At 45.4% G+C, this 27,988-nt stretch overlaps 1 protein-coding gene across 1 annotated transcript; it reads left to right on the top strand.

Annotated features, from left to right (window-relative positions):
* Positions 1-49: 49 nt before the first annotated feature.
* LOC117376353 (uncharacterized) lies at positions 50-27,776 on the top strand. Its single transcript, XM_033972806.2, has 15 exons — positions 50-99; positions 1,267-1,334; positions 1,443-2,630; positions 3,054-3,089; positions 3,891-4,057; positions 4,222-4,396; positions 5,079-5,129; positions 6,106-6,212; positions 16,927-17,623; positions 18,318-18,485; positions 22,168-22,283; positions 23,862-23,957; positions 24,906-25,077; positions 25,210-25,251; positions 27,226-27,776. Exons 2-15 carry the CDS (start codon positions 1,275-1,277, stop codon positions 27,322-27,324), a joined length of 3,174 nt encoding a protein of 1,057 aa, XP_033828697.2. The 5' UTR covers positions 50-99; positions 1,267-1,274; the 3' UTR covers positions 27,325-27,776.
* The last annotated feature ends 212 nt before the right edge of the window (positions 27,777-27,988 follow it).

Raw genomic sequence — 27,988 nt, 5'->3', positions numbered from 1 at the left:
AATGAGCCGCGGCCTCGCGCTCTGCGCCTCCGGATGCGCGCGCACCTGTGCCGAAACTACAACGACGCACGGACACGACGCACGACGCACGAACGGCAGGTGAGACGCTCCAAATTGTCCAAATAAGCTCGTGTGTGGTGCGTTTTAACCTGGACTGACCCGGACTCTACACATGGACCCGGGCGGGAGCCGTTTACGTGGGTTTAGCGACTCTTTTGGCTCTTTTTGGGTCGTTTTGGGTCGTTTTGGGTCGTTTTGGGTGTCTAATGTCTTGCTCAGGAAGTAAACACCTGTTGTCACCAGTGTGCGCATGCGCAGTGACGCTCGGCTGTGTGTCTTTTACACTTTAAAAGTTTATTTGGCCTTAATAAAAGTAAAATGCGGTTTAGTCTTAACGCTGATGACAGGCCACAGGGTGAAAGGGTAAAAGGGCTCGTGACGGGGCTTACGGCTCCTTTAGGGGATCCGAATCTTTGGGATTGGTTCATGTCAAAGAGCCGTTCAAAAGACTGGCTCTTTGTATATTTGTTTATACAACAGAAGCCAATGTGAGAAATCATTTAACAACAAACTAATCACAGAAACGACCAGAGCTCAGATGTGTTTGAAACGGTTCAAACTGAGAGTGGGACAGAGTTATGAATAATCCAAAGAAAACTTTCACTACTATAACAATAATAATAATAGTCTGTTATAAGTGTGCTTGAGTTGCCAGATATGTTTTGTGCATAAATCTCTGCCTCTGAGTGGCTCTTGTTCTGTTTCAGCTTTAATCAGTGAAAAATGAGAAAGAAAATTATTTGGTTCTTTAATAAATGAAATCCAGACCCAACAGTTCACCTTAAAGAGCCGTTCACAAGAGCCGACTCGTTCATGAACTCAAAACGTGGGACTCTGAGGTGTCTGAGGATCAGGTGTGATGGAGACTTTGATTTACAGATGTTCTACAGTAAAAGAACAACATTAAAGTCACTTAAGTGTTTAAACGTTTCACTCATGGTCAGTTTTAGATGAATATTGTGATTTAAAATGTGTAAACTATGACATAACAATCCACAGGGGTCACAGATTATGAAGCCTGTTTAACACCTGATCCACCTGAAAGTCCCAGAATGAGACAAACCCTTTTACATCTGACACACGGGGAGGGCATCTGACACACAATGATCTGGAGGCAGGTGAAGAGCTGAACCTGAACCGTCTGCAGCTGCTCATTATAATATTTGTTTGTGTGTTTTTTGTTTACTTGTTTCTTGTTTGTGTCAGAGCTGAAGATGTCAGTGGGCGGAGCCTCCAGGTTCGACCGCGTTCGGGAGTATCCCATTTATGACGAGGTACTCGCAATTTATTCTTTATATTTCAGTTTGAACAAAATAAGAGAGACATTAAACTTATCCCCCCCTCCCCTCTGTCTTCTATCTGCCCCTCCCTCTTCTCTTCAGGTTCCGGTCGGGTCTCTGTACCGGGACTTCCCTCCTCCTCCGGCGCCAATTTCTTTCTCTGACCGTCTCTCGTCCGGTCGGAGTCTGGACTCCCTCCCGCCTCCTCCCACGTCGGTGCTGCCGGCCGTAAGCCTGGATCCCCTTCCTCCCCCGCCCCTCCCCGCCCAAGCCGCCGTGGGGCCGGAGACCTTTTACCCTCCGAGCGACGAGGAGGCTGAGCCGGACCACGACGCCATGGACATCAAACCGGTACACCGCTTCATCCCCGACTCTGTCAAGAACTTCTTCAGAAACAGCGGCCGCAGCGGCAAAAGCTGGAGCCTCCGCAAGTCTGATCGCTCCTCCTCTCCCAAGTCTAAACAGAATGGCCACAGCACAGGGGGCAAGCCCTGCTCGCCGCCGCACTCGGCCCCGCCCTCGCCTTCTCTGCCAGGGTCGTACCGTGACCCGTACGGCGGCTCTGGCGGAAGCTACGTGTCTCAGAAGGACGCACTGCTTTTGGGCGCCGATGCCATCGACTCAGTGTCTAGCGTCCCCACAAACACGTCTGTGCAGACGTACGCCGAGCGCGTGGAGGAGTACCACCAACGCTACGCCTACATGAAGTCATGGGCGGGGCTTCTGCGCATCCTGGGCTGCGTAGAGCTCCTATTGGGTGCCGCCGTGTTCGCCTGTGTCTGCGCATACGTGCACAAAGACAATGAGTGGTTCAACATGTACGGATACTCCACGCCGCAGCTGTATGGCGGGCTGGGGGGCGGGGCCTATGGAGCGAGCGGCATCCCCTACACGGGGCCGAAGACACCCTTTGTGCTGGTGGTGGCGGGCTTGGCGTGGATCGTCACGGTGATCCTGTTGGTGCTGGGCATGAGCCTGTATTATCGTGCCATCCTGTTAGACTCCGCCTGGTGGCCGCTGACGGAGTGTGCCATCAACCTGGCGCTGGGCGTGCTGTACTTGGCGGCGGGCGTGGTCTATGTGCGGGACACCACACGCGGCGGCATGTGTAACCTGCCTGTGTTTAACAATGGACTGAACGGCGCCTTCTGCCGTGTGGAGGCGGGGCAAACCGCCGCCATCGTCTTCCTCTTCATCACCATGGTGCTGTACTTCATCAGCTCCATTGTCTGCCTCAAACTGTGGCGCCATGAGGCGGCGCGGCTCCGGAGACAAGCGTACGATCAGGAGGTGAGATGCCACAATGTGCCCCCCTTACACCCCTAACCCCCCCCCTCGCAGACTTTTAACCAGGGGCGTCAAACACATTTTCACCGAGGGCCACATCAGCAAAATGGCTGCTCTTAAAGGGCCAGATGTAAAATAAATTATTTTTGAATTTGTTAATTAACTGTTTCTGTATTTATTACTTATTGAAGTTACAAATATTGTGTATGCATTTGGCTAGATGTAAAAATATGTCTGTGTAACTGCGTATCTCCTGATAAAATGACATTTTAAGACCATATCTTTTAATTTACCCTGTCAAAGGCCACATAAAATGAGGTGAAGGGCCACATTTGGCCTGTGGGCCTTGAGTTTGACATGTGCTTTAAACGGTCGTATTTTTACACTTTTAGTTTAACAGCTTCACTTTGTCATTGTTTCTTTCAGATGAAGACCATCGCGTCCTCGGCGCCTCTGTCCGTCGTGAGTCTCCTAACCATCTGAACGTGTGACCTTTATTTATATCATGTGACTTTTAAATCATGTGACCTTTAAATCCGCCCTGTCCTTCAAACTGTTCAGATTTTTATCCATGTTCTAGTTGTTTCTTCTCATTGAGCCTCTGAAGTTGTATTTGGAGTGATTCATGTTTGAGTAATCTTTAATCACCATTTTGTCGATCTGCCCCCGTTTATCCTCCACCAGTACACACCTGTGACTGTGACGTACACACCTGTGACTGTGACGTACACACCTGTGACTGTGACGTACACACCTGTGACTGTGACGTACACACCTGTGACTGTGACGTACACACCTGTGACTGTGACGTACACACCTGTGACTGTGACGTACACACCTGTGACTGTGACGTACACACCTGTGACTGTGACGTACACACCTGTGACTGTGACGTACACACCTGTGACTGTGACGTACACACCTGTGACTGTGACGTACACACCTGTGACTGTGACGTACACACCTGTGACTGTGACGTACACACTTCCATCTCCAGTTTTATTATTATTTATTTTTATTTTAGGATTTGGCAGTGTCCCTTTGTCATTTCTAGTGTGATGTGCAGCTGTCCATAGGGGGCGCCGACAGCTACACGGCGCTTTGTTGTGATGTTGTTTGTGGCGATGTCAGCTCCATTGGGCACCGCAATTTAAAGTTGTAAATTCAAACATAATGATCCACAGGTGTCAGAGATGATAATTATAGAGACATGAGCACAATAGGCCTGATTTAACCTTTAACCTCTCTGACCTCTGCCCCTAGCTGGAAACGGGCTCTCACCCCTCCAACCCCACCCCCCTTCCCACAATGCAGCCTGACCTGATGGATGGCCACGCCCCTAACCCCACCCTCCTGGAGCCAGAGATCCTCCAAGGTCACATCCCCGCTGGACACATCCCCAAACCTGTGATCATCGCAGACTATGTGGCGTAAGTCTGACCACAGGGTTTATAACGCAGAGGGTCAGAGGAGCGGAGGGTCAGAGGAGCGGAGGGTCAGAGGAGCGGAGGGTCAGAGGAGCGGAGGGTCAGAGGAGCAGAGGGTCAGAGGAGGTGCAGACAGATCAGAGGATTACTCTTGTCTCTCTTTACAGGAAGTATCCGAGTATCCAGTCAGATGAGGAGAGGGAAATGTACCGTGCGGTCTTTAACGATCAATACGCCGAGTATCGGGAGCTTCACGCTGAGGTCCAGAGCGTGGTCCAGAGGTTTGAGGAGATGGACGAGATGATGAGGAACCTTCAGAGCTCCAGACCGAGCAGCCAGATGGTGAGACAGACACACACCAGGAACTAGAGCTGCACAATATTTAAACACACTCCGCCATTTTAAACACGCACCACCATTTTAAACACGCAAGACCATTTTAAACATGCACCACCATTTGAAACACGCACCACCATTTGAAACACGCACCACCATTTGAAACACGCACCACCATTTTAAACACGCTCCACCATTTGAAACACGCTCCACCATTTGAAACACGCTCCACCATTTGAAACACGCTCCACCATTTGAAACACGCACCACCATTTGAAACACGCACCACCATTTGAAACACGCTCCACCATTTTAAACACGCACCACCATTTTAAACACGCTCCACCATTTTAAACACGCACCACCATTTGAAACACGCTCCACCAGAAGGCAACAAAATGGGAAAACCGGTGGGTAAAAACGCTGAAAAAATCACAAAAAAATTATGAAAATTTTTTTAAAAATTGGGAAAAAAAACTACAAAAACAATGGGTAAAAATCCTGAAAGAAATCATGTAAATAGACTAATAATAATCAAACGTGTGAATGAAACAAAACACAACTCCAGGTCTGTTTTTGAGGAGGAGCATTAGAACATGGAGCTCACAGTGAAACTAAAAACATTCTTGAAGCGTCTTAGACACTTTGATTTGTCACAAATTAAAATCCAGATTTTTTATTGTTTCAGGAACGAGAGCGAATAAACAGCATCTTTGTGGAATATCAGCGCAAGAAAACAGTAAGTGTGCCCCCCTGTGGCCCCCCTGTGTCCCCCCTGTGTCCCCCCTGTGGCCCCCCTGTGTCCCCCCTGTGTCCCCCCTGTGGCCCCCCTGTGTCCCCCCTGTGTCCCCCCTGTGTCGCTGGGCTGCTCCCCGTGATTCTGTACTGTTGTATTTGTATTGAGTCTTTGCAGCTGATGTCATCCACATTCTCTGGGGGTGTGATGCTAACTGGAGGCACTTCTCTGTCTGGGGCTCTGTTACACTTTAATCTGAGTTTTGTTTTAACACAATCTGACCATAAAGACCTGATTTATCTGAACTACAACAGGTGAGCTGATCTGTGCTGTAAAACAAGTCCCTCAAATAACATTACAGTCACAACCTAGCTAGCATTAGCCAACAGTTTTTCCTCTTAGTCACAGGCTAGCTAGCTAGCACTAGCAAAGTTTTTCAGTTAGTCACAAGGTAGCTAGCATTAGCTTGCAGTTTTTCAGTTAGTCACTCTCTTTTTGTGTAAAAATAAAACTCCTAAACAGGACCATGAGCTCGGACTGACCACAGGCTCCTGAAAATGTGCCTTTAAATCACTGAGAATTTTTTGTTGAATTTCACACTTGGATCTCCAAACTTTTTTGTGTGCTTCCTAACATGTGCGTTGTGTCACCATGGTAACTGCTGAGCATTCCACCATAGACAGATGCAGAACATCCCCTGCGTGACGTCACTGCACAGTATCAATCAAATATTATTGGCCTGTAGAATGTTGTGATGTCTGAAACCAGCGTTTGGTTATTTAAGTGTTTTAAATGAAGCTAGTCCCTACGTTCTACTCGGAGCAGTGGAGCGTTTGTTTACCTGTCACGGTGATGGAGTAGTGATATAGAATGTGATTTAATTGTTGTGTTACTACTTGTGCATTATACAGACTTATCGTACAGTAGTTAGCCATTGGAATCGTCACTGACCGTGGGGTTTTTATCTGATTTTGTCCAGGACCCGACGTTTGTGGAGAAGAGGGAACGCTGTGAGTATCTGAAGAAAAAACTGGCCCACATAAAACAGAAGATCAGCGAATACAACCAGGCCACAGGCTGGGAACAGTGACCAGGGATCACTGGAGACCACCAGGGATCACTGGAGACCACCGGAGACCACCAGGGACCACCGGAGACCACACAGAACCAGGGACCACAAAGGACAACTGACAAGGGTCTAGGGACCAAACAGGAGACTAGGGACCACCAGAGACCAAGGACCATCAGGGACGACACAGGACCAGAGACCACACGGGACCAGAGACCAGGGACTGCAAAAGACCAGAGACTGCATGGGACCACATGGACTGGGAACGGTGACCAGGGCCCACAAAGTATCATGGACCAGCGACCAGAGAGCAGGGACCACACAGGACCAGAGAGGACCAGGGACCACACAGGACCAGAGAGGACCAGGGACCACACAGGACCAGGGACCACACAGGACCAGAGAGGACCAGGGACCACACAGGACCAGGGACCACACAGGACCAGGGACCACACAGGACCAGGGGCCACACAGGACCAGGGGCCACACAGGACCAGGGGCCACACAGGACCAGGGGCCACACAGGACCAGGGGCCACACAGGAGATATCCAGAAACTACAGAATATATTGATAATACGCCTTAAATCTGAGAAGGCTGGACTTTGTTTGTTACAAAAGACTTTAAAATGAAACAGAGAGATGGAGCCTTGAAGACGGGGATACTTACTGTGTTGTTTTTAGATGTTGTTGCAATTTGAGTTTATAGTGAAGACATTTCCAACCAAAATATCATCAAATGCCATTTTGCTTTGGAAAGAAAATGGATTCTTCTTCCTGTTTAGCGCCAAAGCAGCAGCACAGATCAGGTTCAGGTCCTGAGCAGCTCGCGTCTGTGAAAGGTGTGGAACCAAAACCATCACAAACAGATTTTTATGAATGCTTCTGCATCTGCGTTTGATCCCAATGTTTAAGTAACTGTTACATTTCTGAAAAACAAAGATGAAACTCACAATGGAATTTTCCAGAACAACTAACTTGTCACTGACGAGTGCCAATTTTAATGAGATTTTAGAAGTTCAAAGTTTGTGTCTTATTTTGAAAAGTTTGTGTTACGTATAAAAAATGCTTTGTTTCTTTCTATGGTTTTATATTAAGATCATTTATTTTATATCAGCTTTTTAGCACTATTTAATAAAAATATGTTTATGTTCCACTGCATGGTCTTTGGTCTTCCTCTAGGCCTCCCTCCTCTGCACCATCTGCACCACTGTCCACCACTGTCCTTCCTCTGCACCACTGTCCACCACTGTCCTTCCTCTGCACCACTGTCCTTCCTCTGCACCACTGTCCTTCCTCTGCACCACTGTCCACCACTGTCCTTCCTCTGCACCACTGTCCACCACTGTCCTTCCTCTGCACCACTGTCCTTCCTCTGCACCACTGTCCACCACTGTCCTTCCTCTGCACCACTGTCCTTCCTCTGCACCACTGTCCCACTTCTGCACCACTGTCCACCACTGTCCTTCCTCTGCACCACTGTCCTTCCTCTGCACCACTGTCCATCACTGTCCTTCCTCTGCACCACTGTCCATCACTGTCCTTCCTCTGCACCACTGTCCTTCCTCTGCACCACTGTCCATCACTGTCCTTCCTCTGCACCACTGTCCTTCCCCTGTGGGCAATGAAAGAACCTTTAACACCCAAAGAGCCATTTGGATCCGGCTTGCACAGAAAAAAACACTGGGAACCGCAAATACTTTTTGACAACTAAAATGAAGATAACACTGTATATATTGTTTGTTCTTTTTTTACCTTTACACTTTGTATAAACAACTGTAGCATTTGAAATGAATTAAAAAGCTGAACTTAAATTATCCATGTAGTAAGCAAAAAATGCCGTGATTCGTCATCCTCGTATCACCTTTGGGCTTTCGGAGCACGTAGAGGAGCCTTTACCTGAATTTAAAAGATAAATTTAAAAAAATACTGTCACTAAACAATGAAAAATACATATTTGTAAAATATCTGCATAAATATTTATTTTACTTCGTTAATGAGACTTCTGCTCCTGAACCTCTACAGTGTCTGCGTCTGTCGGGGCTGAAGTCACTTTCATCTTCACGCAGGACTGTGAGCTGTCGTCTGTGAGGCGTGAGCGCTGTTTGTTTATAACGTAGTTCATGGTGGAGAAGAGCTGCTCACAGACGTATGTGGATCTGAACAACAGATCGACAAGACTCCAAAGGCAGATTTCTTCATGTTTATGTTGGTGTTGGTGTTCCATGTTTCAAACACAAGTTTGTCTGGTCTCGTAAGGTTCTCAATAACAGTTTGGCCTTATGATGGGCAACGTCTTCAAGCTCCTCTGTCGTTTGAATTTGGATACCCACATATCTGTGTCAGCTCTGTCAGCCAGCTCCAGATCAGGTTAACTTATCCCTGCAAATGTGTTTTGGACGGCATTTTGGCGGATATACTGGTGTGATGCTTATTATGAGCGATGAAAAATTATAAAATATTTCAAGATCACAATAATCTTCCAATTTAGTACTACAATTTAAAAATAGAACTAACACAAATAAAATACACGTCAATTAAATTCTAATAATTTATTTTTCCAAACCACGTGGAACCACAGTATGAGGATGAAAGAGCCACATGCAGCTCCAGACCCGTGAGTTGTTGACACCTGGTATAGCACAATTGCTAAACTAAATAATAAGTGCTTTACTGAATAAAAAAGACATTAAAATGCAGAATAAAAACCTTTCAGGCACATGCAGGTAAACAGAACTGTTTGGAGGATTTAAACATTGTCAAAGTCGAGGCCTGTCTCACATCTTCAGGAAGACTTCCAGGTTTTAACTACACAAAACGGAAACACTGATTCCCCATGTTTAGTCCTGCTTTAGTCCTGCTTTAGTCCTCAGAGTGTTAGATGGTTCATATGGCTCTAACATGTGCAAGATGTACTTTGGTCACAGGAGCCAATGCAGAGACCTGAGCACAGGACACATGTGTGAAGTACTTTCTGGTTCTAGTCCTGACCCGAGCAGCAGTGTTCTGGATGTTCTGTTCTGTGGCTCGTTTGGAGAGGCCACTGAGCAGGACGTTACAGTCGTCTAACCTACTGGAGACAAATGCAGGATATGTCTCTCCAAGTCTGGCTTTGACAGTTTACCTTTGATTTTTGCAATGTATAAAAAAGCTGCAAGATGTAATAAAAAGCTGCAGATGTTATTGATTTGATGTGGCTGTTAAAGATCAAGTCTGAGTCCATTATTACCCCTAGATTTCTAGCCTGATTTGAAGGTTTTAGAGAGAGAGACTGGAGGTGACACTTTCTCTATGTTTCTGTGGCCAAAGATGATGACTTGAGTCTTGTCTGAGTTTAGCTGGAGAAAGTTGTTTTTTCCTCCACACACTGATCTGTTGGATGCATTAGCAGAGTGAATCCACTGGTCCATATTCACCTGCTGCCAGTGAGACATACAGTGGGGCAAAAAAGTATTTAGTCAGTCACCAATTGTGCAAGTTTTCCCACTCAAAATGATTTTCATCATACGTACACTTCAACTATGAGAGACAGTATGGGGGAAAAGAATCTAATAATTACATTGTCTGATTTTTAAAGAATTTATTTGCAAATGTGGTGGAAAATAAGCATTTGGTCAATAACAAAAGTTCATCTCACTATTTTGTTATATACTCTTTGTTGGCAATGACAGATTGGTAGAAGGTTTTCACACACTGTTGCTGGTAGTTTGGCCCATTCCTCCTGCAGATCTCCTCTAGAGTTTTGTGGCTGTCGCTGAGCAACACGGGCTTTCAATTTTTCTATGAGGTTGAGATCTGGAGACAGGCTAGGCCGCTCCAGGGCTTTGAAATGCTTCTTATCTATCTACATGCTGCCTCAATGTGTTACCCACTAAATTTTTAAAGTCTGTGCTCAACAGTTTGCTGTCACCACTCACTCACATAGTTAATACGTCACTTTAATCTGGAACATTCCCAAGAGCTTTGAAAACTGCGGTTATCAAGCCTCTCCTAAAGAAGAGCAGTCTTGATGCCACAATATTGAACAATTATCGACCGATCTCAAATCTGCCGTTCTTAGGCAAAGTCCTTGAAAAAGTTGTTTACCAACAGCTTATTAACTTCCTCGAAATGAACAACTCCTTTGATGTTTTCCAATCAGGTTTTAGACCCCACCACAGCACTGAGACTGCTCTTATCAAGGTGACAAATGACATCCGCCTGAACACTGATGCAGGCAAAGTCTCAGTCTTGATCCTGTTAGATCTGAGTGCTGCTTTTGACACTGTTGATCATGGGATCCTCTTACAGAGACTGGAGGACTGGGTGGGCATCTCTGGTACGGCACTAAACTGGTTCAAGTCCTATTTAGAAAACAGGGAATACTTTGTTGAAATTGGAAAATGTGTATCAGATAAAATGTCCCTGACCTGTGGGGTGCCCCAGGGTTCAATCCTGGGACCCCTGCTTTTCAGTCTCTACATGTTGCCGTTAGGCCAGTTAATACGCAGCAATAATGTGTCTTACCACAACTATGCAGATGACACTCAGATCTATGTCTCACTGCAGCAGGTGAATATGGACCAGTGGATTCACTCACTGCATCAACAGATCAGTGTGTGGAGGAAAAACAACTTTCTCCAGCTAAACTCAGACAAGACTGAAGTTATCATCTTTGGCCCACAGAAACATAGAGAAAGTGTCAGCAGTCATCTCCAGTCTCTCTCTCTAAAACCTTCAAATCAGGCTAGAAATCTAGGGGTAATAATGGACTCAGACTTGAACTTTAACAGCCACATCAAATCAATAACATCTGCAGCTTTTTACCACCTAAAAAACATTGCAAAAATCAAAGGTATACTGTCAAAGCCAGACTTAGAGAGACTTATCCATGCATTTGTCTCCAGTAGGTTAGACGACTGTAACGGCCTGCTCACTGGTCTCTCCAAACGAGCCCTAACACACCTGCAGTACATCCAGAATGCTGCTGCTCGGGTCCTGACTAGAACCAGGAAGTACGAGCACATAAGTCCTGTGCTCAGGTCTCTGCACTGGCTTCCTGTAGCTCAAAGAATAGACTTTAAAGCAGCTCTGCTTGTGTATAAGTCTCTCCATGGCCTAGGTCCAAAGTATATCTCCGACATGTTAGTCCCATATGAACCATCTCGCAATTTGAGGACTTCAGGGACCGGCCTCCTGCTGGTGCCCAGAGTCAGGACTAAACATGGGGAATCAGCGTTTAAGTTTTATGCAGCTAAAACTTGGAACAGTCTTCCTGAAGATGTGAGACAGGCCTCTACTTTGACAATGTTTAAATCCAGGCTCAAAACGGTTCTGTTTAGCTGTGCACTCTTCTCTTTTAATGTTAATTTTATGATGATTATTTGTGATTATTTATGTTTTGATTTGTGTGATTTTAATGTCTTTCTTATTCTGTAAAGCACTTTGAATTACCTTGTGTACGAATTGTGCTATACAAATAAACTTGCCTTGCCTTGCCTTATGAAGCCACTCCTGCGTTGCCCAGGAGGTGTGTTTGAGATCATTGTCACGCTGAAAGACCCAGCCATGTTTCATCTTCAATTCCCTTGCTGATGGAAGGAGGTTTTCAGTCAAAATCTCATGATACATGGCCCCATTCATTCTTTCCTTTTACACAGATCAGTTGTCCTGGTCCCTTTGCAGAAAAACAGCCCCAAAGCATGATGTTTCCACCCCCATGCTTCACAGTAGGTATGATGTTCTTTGGCTACAACTCAGCAAGTTGAGTTTTACCAAAATTTCAAATGCCTCTAGCAAACTTCAGATGGACCTGGACATGTACAGACTTAAGCAGAGGGACACGTCTGGCACTGCAGGATTTGAGTCCCTGGCGGTGTAGTGTGTTACTGATGGTAGCCTTTGTTACTTTGGTCCCAGCTCTCTGCAGGTCATTTCCCCCATGTGGTTCTGGGATTTTTGCTCATCGTTATGATCATTTTGACCCCACGGTGTGAGATCTTCTTGATAATTGATCAGTGGTCTTGTATGTTTTCCATTTTCTAAAAATTGCTCCCACAGTTGATTTCTTCAGACCAAGCTGCACCTATTGCAGATTCATTCTTCCCAGCCTGGTGCAAGTCTACCATTTTGTTTCTAGTGTCCTTGGACAGCTCTTTGGCCTTGACCATAGTGGAGTTTGGAGTCTGACTGTTTGAGGTTGTGGACAGGTGTCTTTTATACTGATAACAATTTTTTTCTTTTTAAATGGGAGAACCTGTACAATTGATGGCTGACTAAATTCTTTATTGCCCCACTGTAGATCTGAGTGCCATCTGCATAGCTGTAGTGGGACACATTATTGCTGCATATTAACGGGCCTAACAGCAGCATGTAGAGATTGAACAACAGGGGTCCCAAGATTGACCCCTGAGGCACCCCACAGGTCAGGGACATTTTATCTGAGACAGATTTTCCAATTTCAACAAAGAACTCTGTGTTTTCTAGATAGGGCTTGAACAAGTTTAGTGCTGTACCAGAGAAGCCCAACCAGTCCTCTCCTCTGCACCTCTGTCCCTCCTCTGCACCTCTGTCCCTCCTCTGCACCTCTGTCCCTCCTCTGCACCTCTGTCCCTCCTTTGCACCTCTGTCCCTCCTTTGCACCTTTGTTCCTCCTGTGTACTACTGTCCCTCTTCTTTACCTCTGTCCCTCCTCTTTACCTCTGTCCCTCCTCTGCACCTCTGTCCCTCCTTTGCACCTTTGTTCCTCCTGTGCACTACTGTCCCTCTTCGTTTCCTCTTTCTGTCTCTGCCTCACTCTCTAATTGTCCCTCTCTTCTTTACCTCTATTTTTGTCCCTCCCTCCCTCTCGTTCTCTTCTTTCTCCTCGGCCCCACCCTTCTCTCCCTCATCTAATTCTCTCCCTCATCCCTTCTCTCTCTACTCCTCCACTCCCTCCCTTCTCTATTTCTCTCTCCTCTTTTCTTTACCCCTCCTCTCTTTTCAGCAGAAACACAGACTGGTTTTACCTTCTCTCTCCTCTCTATTTCCCTCCCTCCCTCCTCCCCTCTCTCCCTCCATCCCTCCTCACTCCCCCCTCCTCCTCGTCTGTCCTTCTTTCTCCTCTCTTCTTTGCCCCTCCCCCCCTCTCTCTGTCTTCTCAGGTGGAGGATAGACTGGTTTGACCGGACCGGTTTTCTTCTGGATTTTGTTGCTTTGACTCAGCTCGTCTGTGATTGGCTGCTTCACTTGGCTCAGCTCGTCTCTCATTGGCTGCTTCACTTTCCTCATTGCATATTTTCTCAGAATTTTGACCTATTTACCTGTACATTTAACCTGTAATAAACAGAGACAGGCTGTGGGGCAAATGCTCTGGGGCAACTCCTGGGTTAACAACAGCACTAACCTATGACATCATCACATTCTACAGGCCAATCAGATTAAAGCTTCTATATTATATAAAACTGCTTTAATCCATGTTCTAACGCTCTTCCCTCCACAAAAAACAGACCTGCAGTTGTGTTTTGTTTCATTCACACATGTTTGAGTAACACTTTACTATTAGTCTGTAACATCTCCAAACTTCAAAATGCTCTGTTCCACCTTGTGATGTCATCAAGTGGTATTTTTCAAGTTAACAGCTCCTTTTGCTTTTAGTTCAGTAGAGATTGACAATTCCAGGTCTGAAATAATCCTAATGAAATCATTATTCTAGTGAAAAGTGTACGGAGTTTAAAAACACAGCACTTCCTGGATTACCACACGATGACATCACAAGGTGGAACAGAGTGTTTTCAGTTTGAGAGAAGAACTCAGCCCAAATCTGCAGGGTTTGTGTGTTAAACATGTGGGAATGAAACAAAACACAACTCCAGGTCTGTTTGTGATGAGGAAACAACATTAGAACACAGATCAGAGCAGTGCATTATGGGACATTTAACACAGATACAGCCCACAAACTTAGTCTTGTGATGCAGTGAGTTCTGTTCACAACACACACTCCTCTATCATAATAACTGAGACACAAACAACATGGAGGCACAGTGTGTGACCTCTGACCTCTGAGGCTGTTTCAGGTTTAACCACATGTGAGGAGACATTTTTACACAGCACTTTACATCAAGGAACCACACACACATTCATACACCAGAGTACACAGACAGTGGGGTGAAGGGTTGAATGTCTTGCCCAAGGACACGACAACAGAATTTATCTGTGGGAGCTGGATTTGCACCTCCAACCTGTGGGTTAGTGGCTCTGACCACTCCACCAAGGATGTTTATGTCGGGCAAACACTCTACCAACTGAGCCACTGCAAACAGAGAAGAACAGCACGAGGCCGAAACTGCGCACTTCGGCGAACCTCGGCTGTTTCCGTGAACAGCGCGGGTTTTCAGGTAAATCCGGTCTGAAATGGAACGGGGGCGGGGCCACACACACCTGTCTCGCGCCTCTCTTTGTGTCACCTGAGCGCGCGCACGGGCCGGAGACGCGCCTTGTTGTTTCAGTTCATCCTCAGAGACACAGAGACACAGAGAGATACACAGAGATCCTCGCGCGACGTAAACAGGAGCGCGTCAAACAGGTGAGTGCTGACGTTTAATGTGATTTTCTGTGATCTTTACATGTAGTTTTTGGTTTTATTTGACTTTTTTGAGCGTGAGGACTTGTAAAAGTGTTTATTTGTCGTGGATGTCGTGTTCTCTGGCAGCAGCGGGGGCGGGATCCACGGAGTATCGCTCTGGACAAAGCTGCGCTAATTACAATTACACAGGCCTCATTCTAAACCCGGATTATCGGTGCGGGCGTTTCACGAAGCCGGATTGTTTTTACCGTAGGAGGAGGAACACGCGGGAATGTGGGCTCCCAAAACATCCAGAACATTTGAGCCGACACGGGCGGTGCGATTATCACGCGCAAAATATCATCATTCATCAAATAACATCATTCTCCTCGTGACACATTAAAATGTTTATATTTTGACTGTTTAAGCGCGGGGCGTTTATGTAACTGTCCTGTGTTGTCAGTGGAAACAGCTGTGGTCCAGCCCAGGACTTTAGGGGTCAGAACTTTTCTTCAGAACAGTGCTGCGTGTCAGATGACGTCACAGCACAGGTCAACATTAATGAGCACGAGGGCAGATTAAACTTGTTCAAACTCAGATGTGTTGTTGTTTTAACAGTGAGTTCTTGGCTCTAGTCTCTAAAAGGAAGGATCAGGCTCAACGTGGTAAAGTCCAGTGTCAATGACAGAACTGTGTGTGACCTCTGACCCTATCTCCAGTGTGACACGCCCACTGTGACGTACACGCCCACTGTGACGTACGTTTTATTTTCTGTTCTCGGTGACACTCGTAGGATTCGGCAGCGTTGCGTCATCATTTCGGTACAAATTTATAAAAATGTGCTGCTCTAGTGTGATGTGCATCTGTCCATAGGCGGCGCTGACAGCATGCGGCGCTTTGTTGTGATGACGTTTACGGCGACGTCAGCTCCATTGGACACGCAGTTTTCTAACGGACTTGCTTCTTTTATGATGTTGTGTTAGATAAATGTTGTAATTTAATATGTGTAAATCATATCAAATGATCCACAGGGGTCAGAGATGAGAACCATAGAGACTCAAGCACAGCAGGCAGATTTAAATATATCTTATTTTTATTTCCAAACTCTTAGTACAGCTCCCACACTGACTCAAACAGGGGTAAAACTTACTTCTGATTTGAAATGTCTGTTTGATGTAGGCCACACCCCCTCGCTCTTATTCTGAAACGTGATTGGCTGAAACCGAAACAGCTCATTTAAAAACCTCATGTGTGCTCCTCCCCCTTGTACTCACTAGAACTACAGACTGTAAATAAACTCTGTGTTCTTCAGGTGTAGAACTCTAGACTCTGTGTCCTCTGTAGAACTCTAGACTGTGTGTGTGTGTCCTCTGTAGAACTCTAGACTGTGTGTGTGTGTCCTCTGTAGAACTCTAGACTGTGTGTGTGTGTGTCCTCTGTAGAACTCTAGACTGTGTGTGTGTGTGTCCTCTGTAGAACTCTAGACTGTGTGTGTGTGTGTCCTCTGTAGAACTCTAGACTGTGTGTGTGTGTGTCCTCTGTAGAACTCTAGACTGTGTGTGTGTCCTCTGTAGAACTCTAGACTGTGTGTGTGTCCTCTGTAGAACTCTAGACTGTGTGTGTGTCCTCTGTAGAACTCTAGACTGTGTGTGTGTGTGTGTGTGTCCTCTGTAGAACTCTAGACTGTGTGTGTGTGTGTGTGTCCTCTGTAGAACTCTAGACTGTGTGTGTGTGTGTGTGTGTCCTCTGTAGAACTCTAGACGGTGTGTGTGTGTGTGTGTGTCCTCTGTAGCACATTTGACACACCAAAATCCAAAGTGATTTTTTAATAATTTTTTTTTCAGGAAAACTGAGATTTCAAAATGCCGAGCAACAAACACTCTAGCAGCAAACCGTGAGTATCCGTGCTTTTACCTCCAAGGTCCTGTTTTAGTTCTGGTTTAGTCCTGGTTTAGTTCTGATGTGGTCCTGCTCTAGTCATAGTCCAGTTCTGACTTGAGTATCTCCCCAGCAGTAGCAGACTTTAGTCCTGGTTTAGTCCTGGTTTAGTCCTGGTGTGGTCCTGGTGTGGTCCTGCTCTAGTCCTAGTCCAGTTCTGACAAGGGTCTCTGTCCCGTAGTAGCAGACTTTAGTTCTTGTTTAGTCCTGGTTTAGTCCTGGTTTAGTCCCGGTCTAGTCCTGGTCCAGTTCTGACCCCAGTCTCTCTCAGCAGCAGCCGAAAGAAGCACAGCGAGGTTTCTAACCCGGTGTTCTCGTATTACCCGGACGACCAGGCTCTGCACTTTTACCGCTGGACGTCTCCTCCGGGCGTGATGAAGATCTTGTCCATCATCATCATCATCATGTGCGTGGCCGTGTTCGCCTGCGTGGCGTCGACGCTCGCCTGGGACTACGACATGAACATGATGGGCGGGATTGGTGGGATTGGTGGCGTGGTGCCTGGCTACGGAGGCTACGGCAGCTCCTACGGCGGCGGTTACGGTGGCAGTTACGGCGGCAGTTACGGCGGCTCGTACGGAGCGGGCGGCGGCTATGGCGGCTACGGTGGCTACGGCGGCGGCGACATGTACATGGACCCCAAGAGCGGCAAAGGCTTCATCATCGGCGTGGCGGGCATCACCTTCATCGCAGTGCTGGTCATCTTTGTGCTGGTGGTGTCACGGCAGAGCTCGGCACGCGGCCATAAGTTCTACCTGGGCGCCATCGTGGTAAGCGCCATCTTGGCCTTCCTCATGCTCATCGCCACCATCGTCTACCTCGTGGCCGTCAACCCCACGGCCCAAAGCTCCGGCTCCATGATGTACAACCAGGTCCTCCAACTGTGCGCCCAGTACCAGAACCAGGCCCAGGCCCAAGGCATCTTCCTCAACCAGTACCTCTACCACTACTGTGTGGTGGAGCCGCAGGAGGTAAGAGGGGGACCTAAGAGGGGGACCTAAGAGGGGGACCTAAGAGGGGGACCTAAGAGGGGGACCTAAGAGGGGGACCTAAGACGGGGACCTAAGACGGGGACCTAAGACGGGGACCTAAGACGGGGACCTAAGACGGGGACCTAAGACGGGGACCTAAGACGGGGACCTAAGACGGGGACCTAAGACGGGGACCTAAGACCACTACTGTGTGGTGGAGATACAAGAGGTACTGAACCAGGACTGAGACAGGATTCTCTCTCGTCTCTAACCCCTCTCTCCTCCGTTCGTCCTCTTCTCCTCCTCTCTAACCCCTCCCCTCTCCTCTCTAACCCTTCTCTCCTCCACTCCTCCTCTCTAACCCCTCTCTCCTCCTCTCTAACCCCTCTCTCCTCCTCTCTAACCCCCCTCTCCTCTCCTCCTCCTCTCTAACCCCTCCCCTCTCCTCTCTAACCCCTCTCTCCTCTTCTCCTCCTCTCTAACCCTTCTCTCCTCCACTCCTCCTCTCTAACCCGTCTCTCCTTCACTCGTTCTCTTCTCCCCCGCTCGTTCTCTTCTCCTCCTCTCTAACCCCTCTCCTCCTCCTCTCTCCTTCTCTCTCCTCCGCTCCTCCACTTCTCCTCCTCTCTAACCCCTCTCTCCTCCGCTCCTCCACTTCTCCTTCTCTTTAACCCTTCTCTTTCTTTTCTTTCAGGCCATTGCCATAGTCTTTGGTTTCCTGGTGGTCGTGGGGCTGATCATTCTCGTCGTGTTTGCGGCGAAGGCTCGTAGTCAGATTCGCCGTTGGGGCGAGCACCGCATCCTGTGGGAGGAGCCTAAAGGCCTGGCCAATGGCACGCAACACAACAGCATCGGGGCGTGGGTGAGTCCATAGGAGGCGCCACCACAGCATCGGGGGCTCAAAGACTGTGAAGGGTTAAAGTGGACATGACAGGATTATATTATTCTGTCATTTCTTCATCTGGAGGAAAAAAACTGCTGTAAATATAAATTATACTTTTACACAAAACATTTTGTGAAGAAAAGATGAAAAATATGTGGAAAATTACACGAAATGGAGAGTCCCACACTGATGACATCACACTGATGACATCACACTGATGACATCACACTGATGTCATCACACTGATGACATCACACTGATGACGTCACACTGGGGAATTGGGCTCAATTTATACAAAAACACATTTTTCTGACACTTTAAACATGGTTCTTTTCTTTTTACTTACACATAATAATCTCTGTGACATTAGAGCTTTGGCCCTGTTTACTGGTTGCTTGGTAACAGTTATGGCATTCTCTAGTGTGATGTCATCATTTCCAACCAGGAAGTAAAATTTAAACCTAAAACCTGTTTGTTTTTTATGAATGTGTTAAATCTAATGATCTTAAATGTATTTTAATGAAATGTGTAGTTTAACCTGGTCCCAGTTCAAGTCTCTGTTTGCTCCTGGGACTTAAACTGGACTAAACCTGGGCTAAAACACGACTGGAGCAGGTCTAAACCAGGACATATCAGGACCATCCTAACATGTTAATGAGCTTCATGTTTTTATATTTAAATTGATTCAAGTGTGAGGGAGCGCTGAGGTCAGAGAGATCATTTCTTTGTTCAAACTGTAAAAAGTTGTTGAGTTTGATTTGATTTTTGGAGTCATTTGTAAAAAAAGATTTGTCAATATTTGATACAGTTTGTGAATAAATCATTTTAAACAAAAGCAAAGATTTGAGTTTTATTGAAAGAGACAGAACGTCCTGAAGGAGGCAGGACCAGCCCCATTATGCCCCATTATGTTGTGTTTTTGGGCAAGACATGGATGTGACAGAAACAGGCCCATCGCCCAGGGCATCTGTGGTACAGAGCAGTTGGGCCTGGTTTAGAACTGGGTCAGGACCTGGTTTAGTCCTGCTTTAGTCCTGGTTTGATGCTGGTTCAGTCCTGGTTCAGTCCTGGTTTGGTGATGGTTTAGTCCTGCTTTGGTGCTGGTTTAGTCCTGGGTTAGTCCTGGTTTAGTTCTGGTCTAATTCCACTCATGCACATTCCTTCTTGATGTCACTGATAGAAACAAAGGAGAGTTTCATCTGCAGTTTCTGGGTGTGGCCATCGGGGACAGTACAACAACCTGTAATACTACTACTGCTACTACTACTGCTGCTAATACTACTACTGCTACTACTACTGCTGCTACTACTTCTACTACTTCTATTACTGCTGCTACTGCTACTAATGATCTATGAACTGAGTGGTCCCCTGTACCTACTGGTGTAAAACAAGGGGATGTTTTGTCCCCCAGCCTGTTCTCGCTCTTCATAAATGACTAGGCTCTTGAAATTAAACAGCTGGACATTGGTACACACATGGACAGGTTTGTTGTGGGCATTTTGCTGAAACGAGGACCTACAGTCAATGTTAACCATGTTACAACAGTGGTGCTGTAGGTGGAGACTCATAAATCGAGCTAAAACCCAAATGATGCACTTTAGAAAAAAGGCAGCTCCACAAAGCAGAAAGGAACTTACATTTGGAAATGTGAATATCACACACACTTTTGATGAATTTATGAGTTTTGACAGTGAGGTAAAAATCCTTGCTGCTTCAGTCAGCCGAGCTCTAGGTTCTGTGATTAACAAGGTGAAAATGTGTAAATATCTTGGTTATGAAACATATTCTTAGTTGTATGAGGCCTGTGTATCTCCTGTTGTAGACTATGTTGCTGGTGTGTGGGGCCAGACAGAGTTCAGCCTTGGATGCTGTGGAAAACAGAGCTATCCGTTGTTTCCTGGGAGTGCACAAGTTTGTCCCAGTTTTTGCAGCTCAGGGTGATATGGGCCGGGTGCCTGGCTTAATCCAAAGAAAGTATTATAGGGTCAGATTGTGGGATCAGATTATTTATCTACTTGATAATAGAGGATCTAAAATGGTCTTTGAGTTCAGTAAATCCAAGTCACCCTGGGCGGCAGAGCAGTGGGCTGTTTTTGCTGACGCACAACTTCAGTTTGTATTTCATAATTATTTGCCCATCAGTTTTAACGGAATAAGAGCAAAACTGGTGACCAATTCTGAAGAGCAGTGGCTGAATGGGATCTTGGCTAAACCCAAGTTGCGAACATATATTCAAATAAAAGATGGGTATAAGATGGAATTTTATGTCAGAGCAATTTTAAGTAGGAAGCAAAGATGGTTGATGGTACAACTGTGACAGGGATCCTGGCCCTGGGGAGGTTTTCTCCCCTGAGGAAGAAAGAATGGGACCTTCCTGGTTAAATAAAGGTTAAATAAAAAAAAAAAAAAGACTTGTGAGTTGCATTGTCCATTTTATGATGAATTTAGAAATCCTTTATTTGATGAAATGTTTAGCCAATGCCCTGATATGTTCTGGTGTAATGACGACAACAAGATGAAATGGTTGTTTAATTCTAATGTTTATAAGTTGACATAATTTATCTGTAAAACCTGGAAGTAGCAAATGAGTTTGTTTAAATGAGTCTGTTGGTGTTTGTGACACATCTGGCAACTGGCCTGTTGTATTTGATTGTATTTTGTTAATGGTGTCTTATAAGTCCATTAAAGGGCTGGGCATTTTTGTATGCAAGACACAATAATAAAATGGATAAATTCATTCATTACTACTGCTGCTTCTACAAGCATGTTCCGATTTTTGGATTAGTTTAAAGTTCAAACTTAAACCTGGGGTCAAGGTGCTGTGTAGGGGTCATGCTGAGGGAGTGTGTCATAACTCACCGCGTTCGGCTCCAAATGAAGCTCATCGAGGCTAGCAGCTATAGCAGCTAATCTGGAGCTCAGTCTGAGGACTGCAAGTATCATAGCAACCACAGAGCCAATCTGGAGCGAGTCTGTTGAAGGTAATGTCCCTTCCTGCCCACACTGCTGGTTTAGCCACGCTGTCAATCAAATCTGTTGCGAACACGAACAGGAGCGGCCTCAGGGAAAGAAGGCATCTGATTTGTCTGTTATTAATGTTCATATCTTGATTTACAGACACAATAGTGAAATAAAAACTCCAGGATCATAACATTTTAAGAGCAAAATTACAGGTCTGACGGCAGAAAGTGAATTGGAGCCAGAGTAGATGGAGCTGAAGCGCGGTCATGCTCACTTCCTGCTTGGAATGTGGTGGTTAGCAGATTGGCTATGTCCAGAGATGTGCAGTCTGTGGTAGAGTTGCATTTGTTGGTAGGTTGTAGTGGTGTGGTGCAGTAGACTGTGGCAGTAGGCTGTAGGTGGCCTCTCTGTCACAGTTGTGGTTGGCTGGGGTTGGTAGCGGTTGGTTATAGTTAGTTTGGGTTGGTTGTGGTTGGTTGTGGTTGTGGTTGGTTGCGGTTGGACCGGTCTGGCAGCGCTGTGTTTACAGACGTTCAGAGTGTCACAGTCACACTCAGGGACACAGGACAAATAGAATTACCTCAAGAATTTAACTCATGTACAAGCACAGAGCAGCCTTCTCTCTGACCCCTCCTCTGACCCTAATCTGACCCCTCCTGTGACCCTCTGCAGCAGGTCTAACCCTTTCCTCTCGTTGCAGGTGAATAACGTGTCAGGTGACCCCGAGTTCTTGGTCAACTCCCCCAACGAAAAAGTGGGCGGGTCCAGAGACTTCCTGGACCGTCTGGACCCTGGGAGACCACTCTACCTGCCCGGGTAAGACTGCCTCACTACATCGGAGTGCTCCTCAGAGTGCTAATCACCACAGCTAGGTGGTCCTCTGTGTGCTCCTCACCACAGCGGGGTGCTCCTCTGTGGTCTGGACTGGGTGTTGGATTTTGTTGTGCACAGTCCAGAAAAATGTTCTTTTCTGTAATGTATTAGAGCATGTAATACCACAGGTGGGGGCAGGGGGCGCCATCAGAAAGTGGCGAGAAAGGGCGGCAAAGAGTGAGATCATTTTTGGTGACGACATTTTGGTGATGTTCTCACTGTTGGTGATGACGTCATGACATGGGCAGTTTTGATACCGGTGATGATGATGATGATGACAATAATATTTTTTATGTAATTATTTATCTTTATTTATACAGGGGAACCCAATGAGGGCACTTGGGCTCTGTTTTTCATGGTGCCCTATTTAAAATACTGTACAATATAAACAAACAAAACAAGTAGGTCAATATAAAACATCAAAAACAGGTGCAGGTGTGTGTATAAAAGTTTGTTATCAGAGTGTTAAATTGCGACTGTCATAAATGTATTAGAGCTGCTGCACCAGTACAGCGCATGCACTGCTAATACTACGAATCCCAGAATGCTTTGCCCCTACCACTTCTGTTTACACTCATTAGCATCTGCTCCTGGCGCCTCACTCAAATTTAATCCACTCCTTCTGAAAAACGTGCAGATGTTGTTGAAATTTTTCAATAAATATTTAGTTTGGCCCAAGACTTAGTCCCAGCTTTTAATTTTGGCTCTCTGTGAATTTGAGTGTGACAGCCCTGATTTAGTGTATAAAGATTTGTAGCTTGCTTGTTACTTAAATATTCTTTAGAAAAAAATCATATACTTAGTTACCATTTAAGTTTTATGAGGGAATTTTGGATTTCATTAAAATCTGCCTGACCAGCAGAGGGGGCACTTGCACACAAAACAGTATCATCTGTACATAAATGTATGAGGCTTTCCTTTTAAATGGTAACCAATAGAATTAATAAAAATAGTAAAAAAAAAGGGCCCAAAATAGAGTCTTGGGGCACTCCTTCACTTAAAGTTAAAAAATCTGATTTAAAACCAGCTGCTACTGCTGCCTGATTTCTGTTTGAAAAAACTTTTGGAGCCACTTACATGTAGCATTGTCAAATCAAATTTGCTTCAGACGGTTCAAGACGACTCCATGATCCACTGAATCAAAAGCGTTAGTTAAATCAATAAACAGAGCTACACAATCTTGTTTATCATCTTTTACAGCCCTTTTGTTGTTGCAGTGACAGAACTATGTCCTTTTCTGAAACCTGACTGATAAGACTCAAAATGGAGCATTTCGTTATAAACTGTAACTTCATTTGCAGCTAACTTTTCTAAAACTTTTGCAAGGTAAGGTCATTTAGATATTGGATGAAAATATTAACATTTTAGCTGTCCCACCTTTATGTAAAGGCAAAACATGAGCTGTTTTCCATAATTCTTTTATAATTAAATATGGGGCAGCTAGTAAAAGACGTTTTTGATGGAGGTCATCAGCTCCCGTGGACTTCTTTGATTATGACCCCACTCTTGTTTCTTTTGCAGAGACTCTGACATCAGCAGTGCCATCATGAGCCCCAAACCTCGAGACTATGACACGGCTGAGTCTGGAGACGAGCTGGAGGAAGAGGACTTCAGCAGGTCAGAACCAGACCAGACATACGCACGTGGACAAACACTGGACTGTTCTAAAGTGGCCTCTATGAGGCCTGACCTAAATCTTATTGAGCATCTTTGGAAGGAGCTGAAACATGCCATCTGGAAAAGGCACCTTCAAACCTGAGACAGCTGGAGCAGGTTGCTCATGAGGAGTGGGACAAAACACCTGCTGAGAGGTGCAGAAGTCTCTTTGACAGTTACAGGAATCGTTTGATTGCAGTGATTGCCTCAAAAAGTGCAAAAAAATATTAAGTTATGGGACCCATCATTTTTGTCCAGGCCTGTTTCATGAGTTTATTTTTTTAAATAATTCTCTTGAAGCCTGGTTGAAAAGCAATGTTTGACTTTCATTGGTTAAATTTCATAGAATTTAATTTATTTATTTATTAAGTTATTTCTGTGACCATTGTGAGTTTTTATTTCACTAACCAAAGGGTACCAACAATTTTGACCATGTGTGTATCTCTGGACACGGCTAATGCTATAGCTGCCATGTTCCAAACAGGAAGTGAGCATGGGCGCCATTCGGCTCCATCAACTCTGGCTTCAATTCACTTTCTCTATAAAAAGCGTGGTCTCTCGCTCTCACTAGTGTTAGCCACAGGTTTGATTGACAGCGTTACTAAGAGCCTGCACCGGTTTACCAGGGAAGGGCTGTTATCTTCAACAACTAAAAACTGCATTATAGAAAATTTCTAGTGGAGATGTTATTGCTTTATTGCTGAAATGTTCCACAGTGTGGCATTGTGGTAGTTTCAAAGGTCATTTCATCTGTGTCCAGATGAATAACCTTGAAACTGTTTTGGCCATAGGCCCCTATAGGACGAATGAGGCATTACATAGACTAGTCTGGCATTAACCTGCACCATCTGTGACTATCACCAGACTCTCATGTGATGGGCTTTTTCTGTTGTCATGTTCTGTCTGCAGCCTGTTCCCTCCGATCATGGATGAGACCGAGCGCCTCTCGTACAAACGCGAGTTTGACCGCGACCACCAGGAGTACCGCGCCCTCCAGACCGAACTGGACCAGATCAATCAGGACCTGGCCTCTCTGGAACGGGAACTGGACCAGGAGCCTCAGGGTAGCCCGCAGTACCTGGTGAGATACACAGTTAGAATCAGCTCAGTTTTAATCTGCTCAAACCATAAAACTACCAGACAGTGTCAATACTTATATATATATATATATATATATATATATATATCACATATAAACTGCTGTGTTTTGCAGGATGCTCTGGATGAATACAGTCGCCTCAAGAGCCTCAAGAAGGTCAGACTTAATTTGTTTGACTAAAAAGGATGTACAGTTGTAACCAGAAGTATATACACTATATAAAAAAGACACACATACTTTTCTTCTCACTGTCCCATGAAATCAGACTAAACTTTTCCTGTTCTAGGTCAGTTAGGATCACAAAAATTATTTCTATTTGCTAAATGCCAGAATAATGAGAGGACTTTGTAGACACTTTTTCATCACTTTCTTCAAAGTCAGAAGTTTACATACAGTAACATTACTATGACTTTAAACAATTTGTGAAAACCAGATGATGATGTCATGTCTTTGGAAGCTTCTCATTGGTTTATTGACACCATCTGAGTTCATTAGAGACACACCTGTGGATGTATTTGACGCACACCTGAAACACTCTGCCTCTTTGTGTAACATCATGGAAAAGTCAAAAGAAAACAGCCAAGATATCAGGAAGAGAATTATGGACTTGCACAAGTCTGGTTCATCCTTGGTGCAATTTCCAGATGCCTGAAGGTGCCACGTTCATCTGTTCAAACAATTATACACAAGTATAAAGACCATGGGGATGTCCAACCATCAGAGCCTCAGGAAGGAGACGGGTTCTGTCCCAGAGATGAACCAAAAGATCAACACAAGAACAAAAGCCCAGAACTTTGTGAAGATGCTGCTGAAGCTGTAAGAGTGTGTCATTCTCCACAGTGAAACGAGGACTGTACCGACATGAGCTGAAAGGAAGAAGACATTAGAAGATTTGTCCCTGTGTGCACTGACAAAGACCTGAATTTTTTGAGACATATCCTGTGGTCTGACAAAACTAAAGTGTTAAATACGGGGGTGGCAGCATCATGTTGTTGGGTCGTTTTGCTGCAGGAGAGACTGGTGCATTTCACAAAATAGATGGCATCATGAGGAAAGAACATTATGTAGAAATACTGAAGCTGCATCACAAGACATCAGCCAGAAACTTAAACCTTAGGCTCAAATGGGTCTTCCAATGGATAATGACTTGAAGCATATTGACAAACTGGTTCCAAAGTGGCTTAACGATAACAAAGTCAATATTTAGGAGTGGCCACCACAAAACCCTGATCTCAATACAGTTCAAACTGTATGGGCAAACGGGAAAATGCATGTGCGAGTAAGACGGCCTACAAACTTGGCTCAGTTACACCAGTTCTGTCCGGAGGAACGGGCCAAAATTATTGTGAGAAGCTTGTGGAAGGAGGTCCAAAACATTTGACCCAAGTCATACAGTTTAAAGGCAATGGTGCCAAATACTAATAAAATGTATGTAAACTGCTGACTTTGAAGAAAGTCATGAAAAAATGTCTAAAAAACTCTCTGGCATTCTGGCATTTAGCAAATAGAAATAATTTTGGTAATTCTAATTGGCCTCAAACAGGAAAAGTTTAGTCTGATTTCATGTAAAAAAAATAAATAAAAAATATATGTATGTCTTTTTATAGTGTATATAAACTTCGAGTTTCAAACGGATATTTGAGTCAGTCAAAACCTGGGTTTAGACCTGGTTCAGACTGGGTTTAAGCCTAGTTTAAACCGGGTTACTACTGGGTTTAGACTGGGTTCAGACTGGGTTTAAGCCTGGTTAAGACTGGGTTAAGACCTGATTTAGACTGGGCTTCGGGCTGTTTTAGACCGGGTTTTAAGTCTGGTTTAGACCAAGTGTAGGTTGAGTTTTGACTGGGTTTATGCTGGGTTTAGACCAGGTTTAGGCCTGATTCCAGCCTGATTTAGACCTGGTTTAGGCCTGGCTCAGACCGGGTTTAGGCCTAGTTTAGACTGGGTTTAGGCCTGGTTTACGCCCGGTTTTGGCCCAGTTTAGGCTGGGTTAAGGCCCGGTTTTGGCTGAGTTCAGACCGGGTTTAGACCGGGTGTTGGCCTGATTTAGACTGGGTTTAGACCGGGTTTCAGCCTGATTTAGACTGGGTTTAGACCTGGCTTAAAAACAATCCTTGTGTTTGTTTTCAGTCTGCTCAGTATCAGATGAAGAAGCAGCGCTACAAACATCTGCGCTCCAAACTGTCCCACATCAAGAGGAGGATCAGCGAGTACGACCGCAGACCCTGAACCTGGACAGGACCAGGTCTGGACCGGGACTGAACCGGGACTGAATTGGGTCTGGGCTGAGTCTGGGCCGAATCTGGGCCGGGACTAAACCAGGACTAATCCGGGTCAGATCGAAGTCTAAACCAGCAAGAACAACCATTTGAAGTTTTAGAAATCACTACAGGCGGACTAAACCAGGACTAAACCAGGACTAAACCGGGACTAAACCGGGACTAAACCGGGACTAAACTGGGACTAAACCGGGACTGGACCGGGACTGGACCGGGACTGGACCGGGACTAGACCAGGACTAGACCGGGACTAGACCAGGACTAGACTAGGACTAGACCAGGACTAGACCAGGACTAAACCAGAACTAAACGGGACTAAACCAGGACTGGACCGGGACTAACCAGGACTTTTTCTAAACTTTTTAGCGTCTCAGGAGTGTTTCGTGCTGAGAACCAAATCTATGCAGTCTATATTTTTAAGACTAAAGTTCCTGATCAAAATTCAAAAATCTGATGAGCCATTTGAAAGAACAAATTTGTAAATGTTTTTAATCATTGTTGACGTCATGTTCCAAATCTAAAGCAGTTGTTTTTGCAGACGCCATCTTTTTTACGCAGACGCCATCTTGTTTCCGTATTTCTTGTAAATATTTTTTAGTTTTGGTTGATATGAA

This window comes from Periophthalmus magnuspinnatus, chromosome 9 (genome assembly GCF_009829125.3).
Source record: "Periophthalmus magnuspinnatus isolate fPerMag1 chromosome 9, fPerMag1.2.pri, whole genome shotgun sequence".
Classification (NCBI taxonomy): Eukaryota; Metazoa; Chordata; class Actinopteri; order Gobiiformes; family Gobiidae; genus Periophthalmus; species Periophthalmus magnuspinnatus.
The sequence above is the reverse complement of the archived record's forward strand: the minus strand, read 5'-3'. Positions and strand labels throughout refer to the sequence as shown.

Coding starts and splice junctions, on each gene's coding strand:
- LOC117376353 (XM_033972806.2), top strand. CDS start 1,275: ATGTCAGTGGGCGGAGCCTCCAGGTTCGACCGCGTTCGGGAGTATCCC. Junction 3,090..3,890: donor CCTCGGCGCCTCTGTCCGTC/GTGAGTCTCCTA, acceptor CTCTGCCCCTAG/CTGGAAACGGGCTCTCACCC. Junction 17,624..18,317: donor GTGTGGTGGAGCCGCAGGAG/GTAAGAGGGGGA, acceptor CTTTTCTTTCAG/GCCATTGCCATAGTCTTTGG.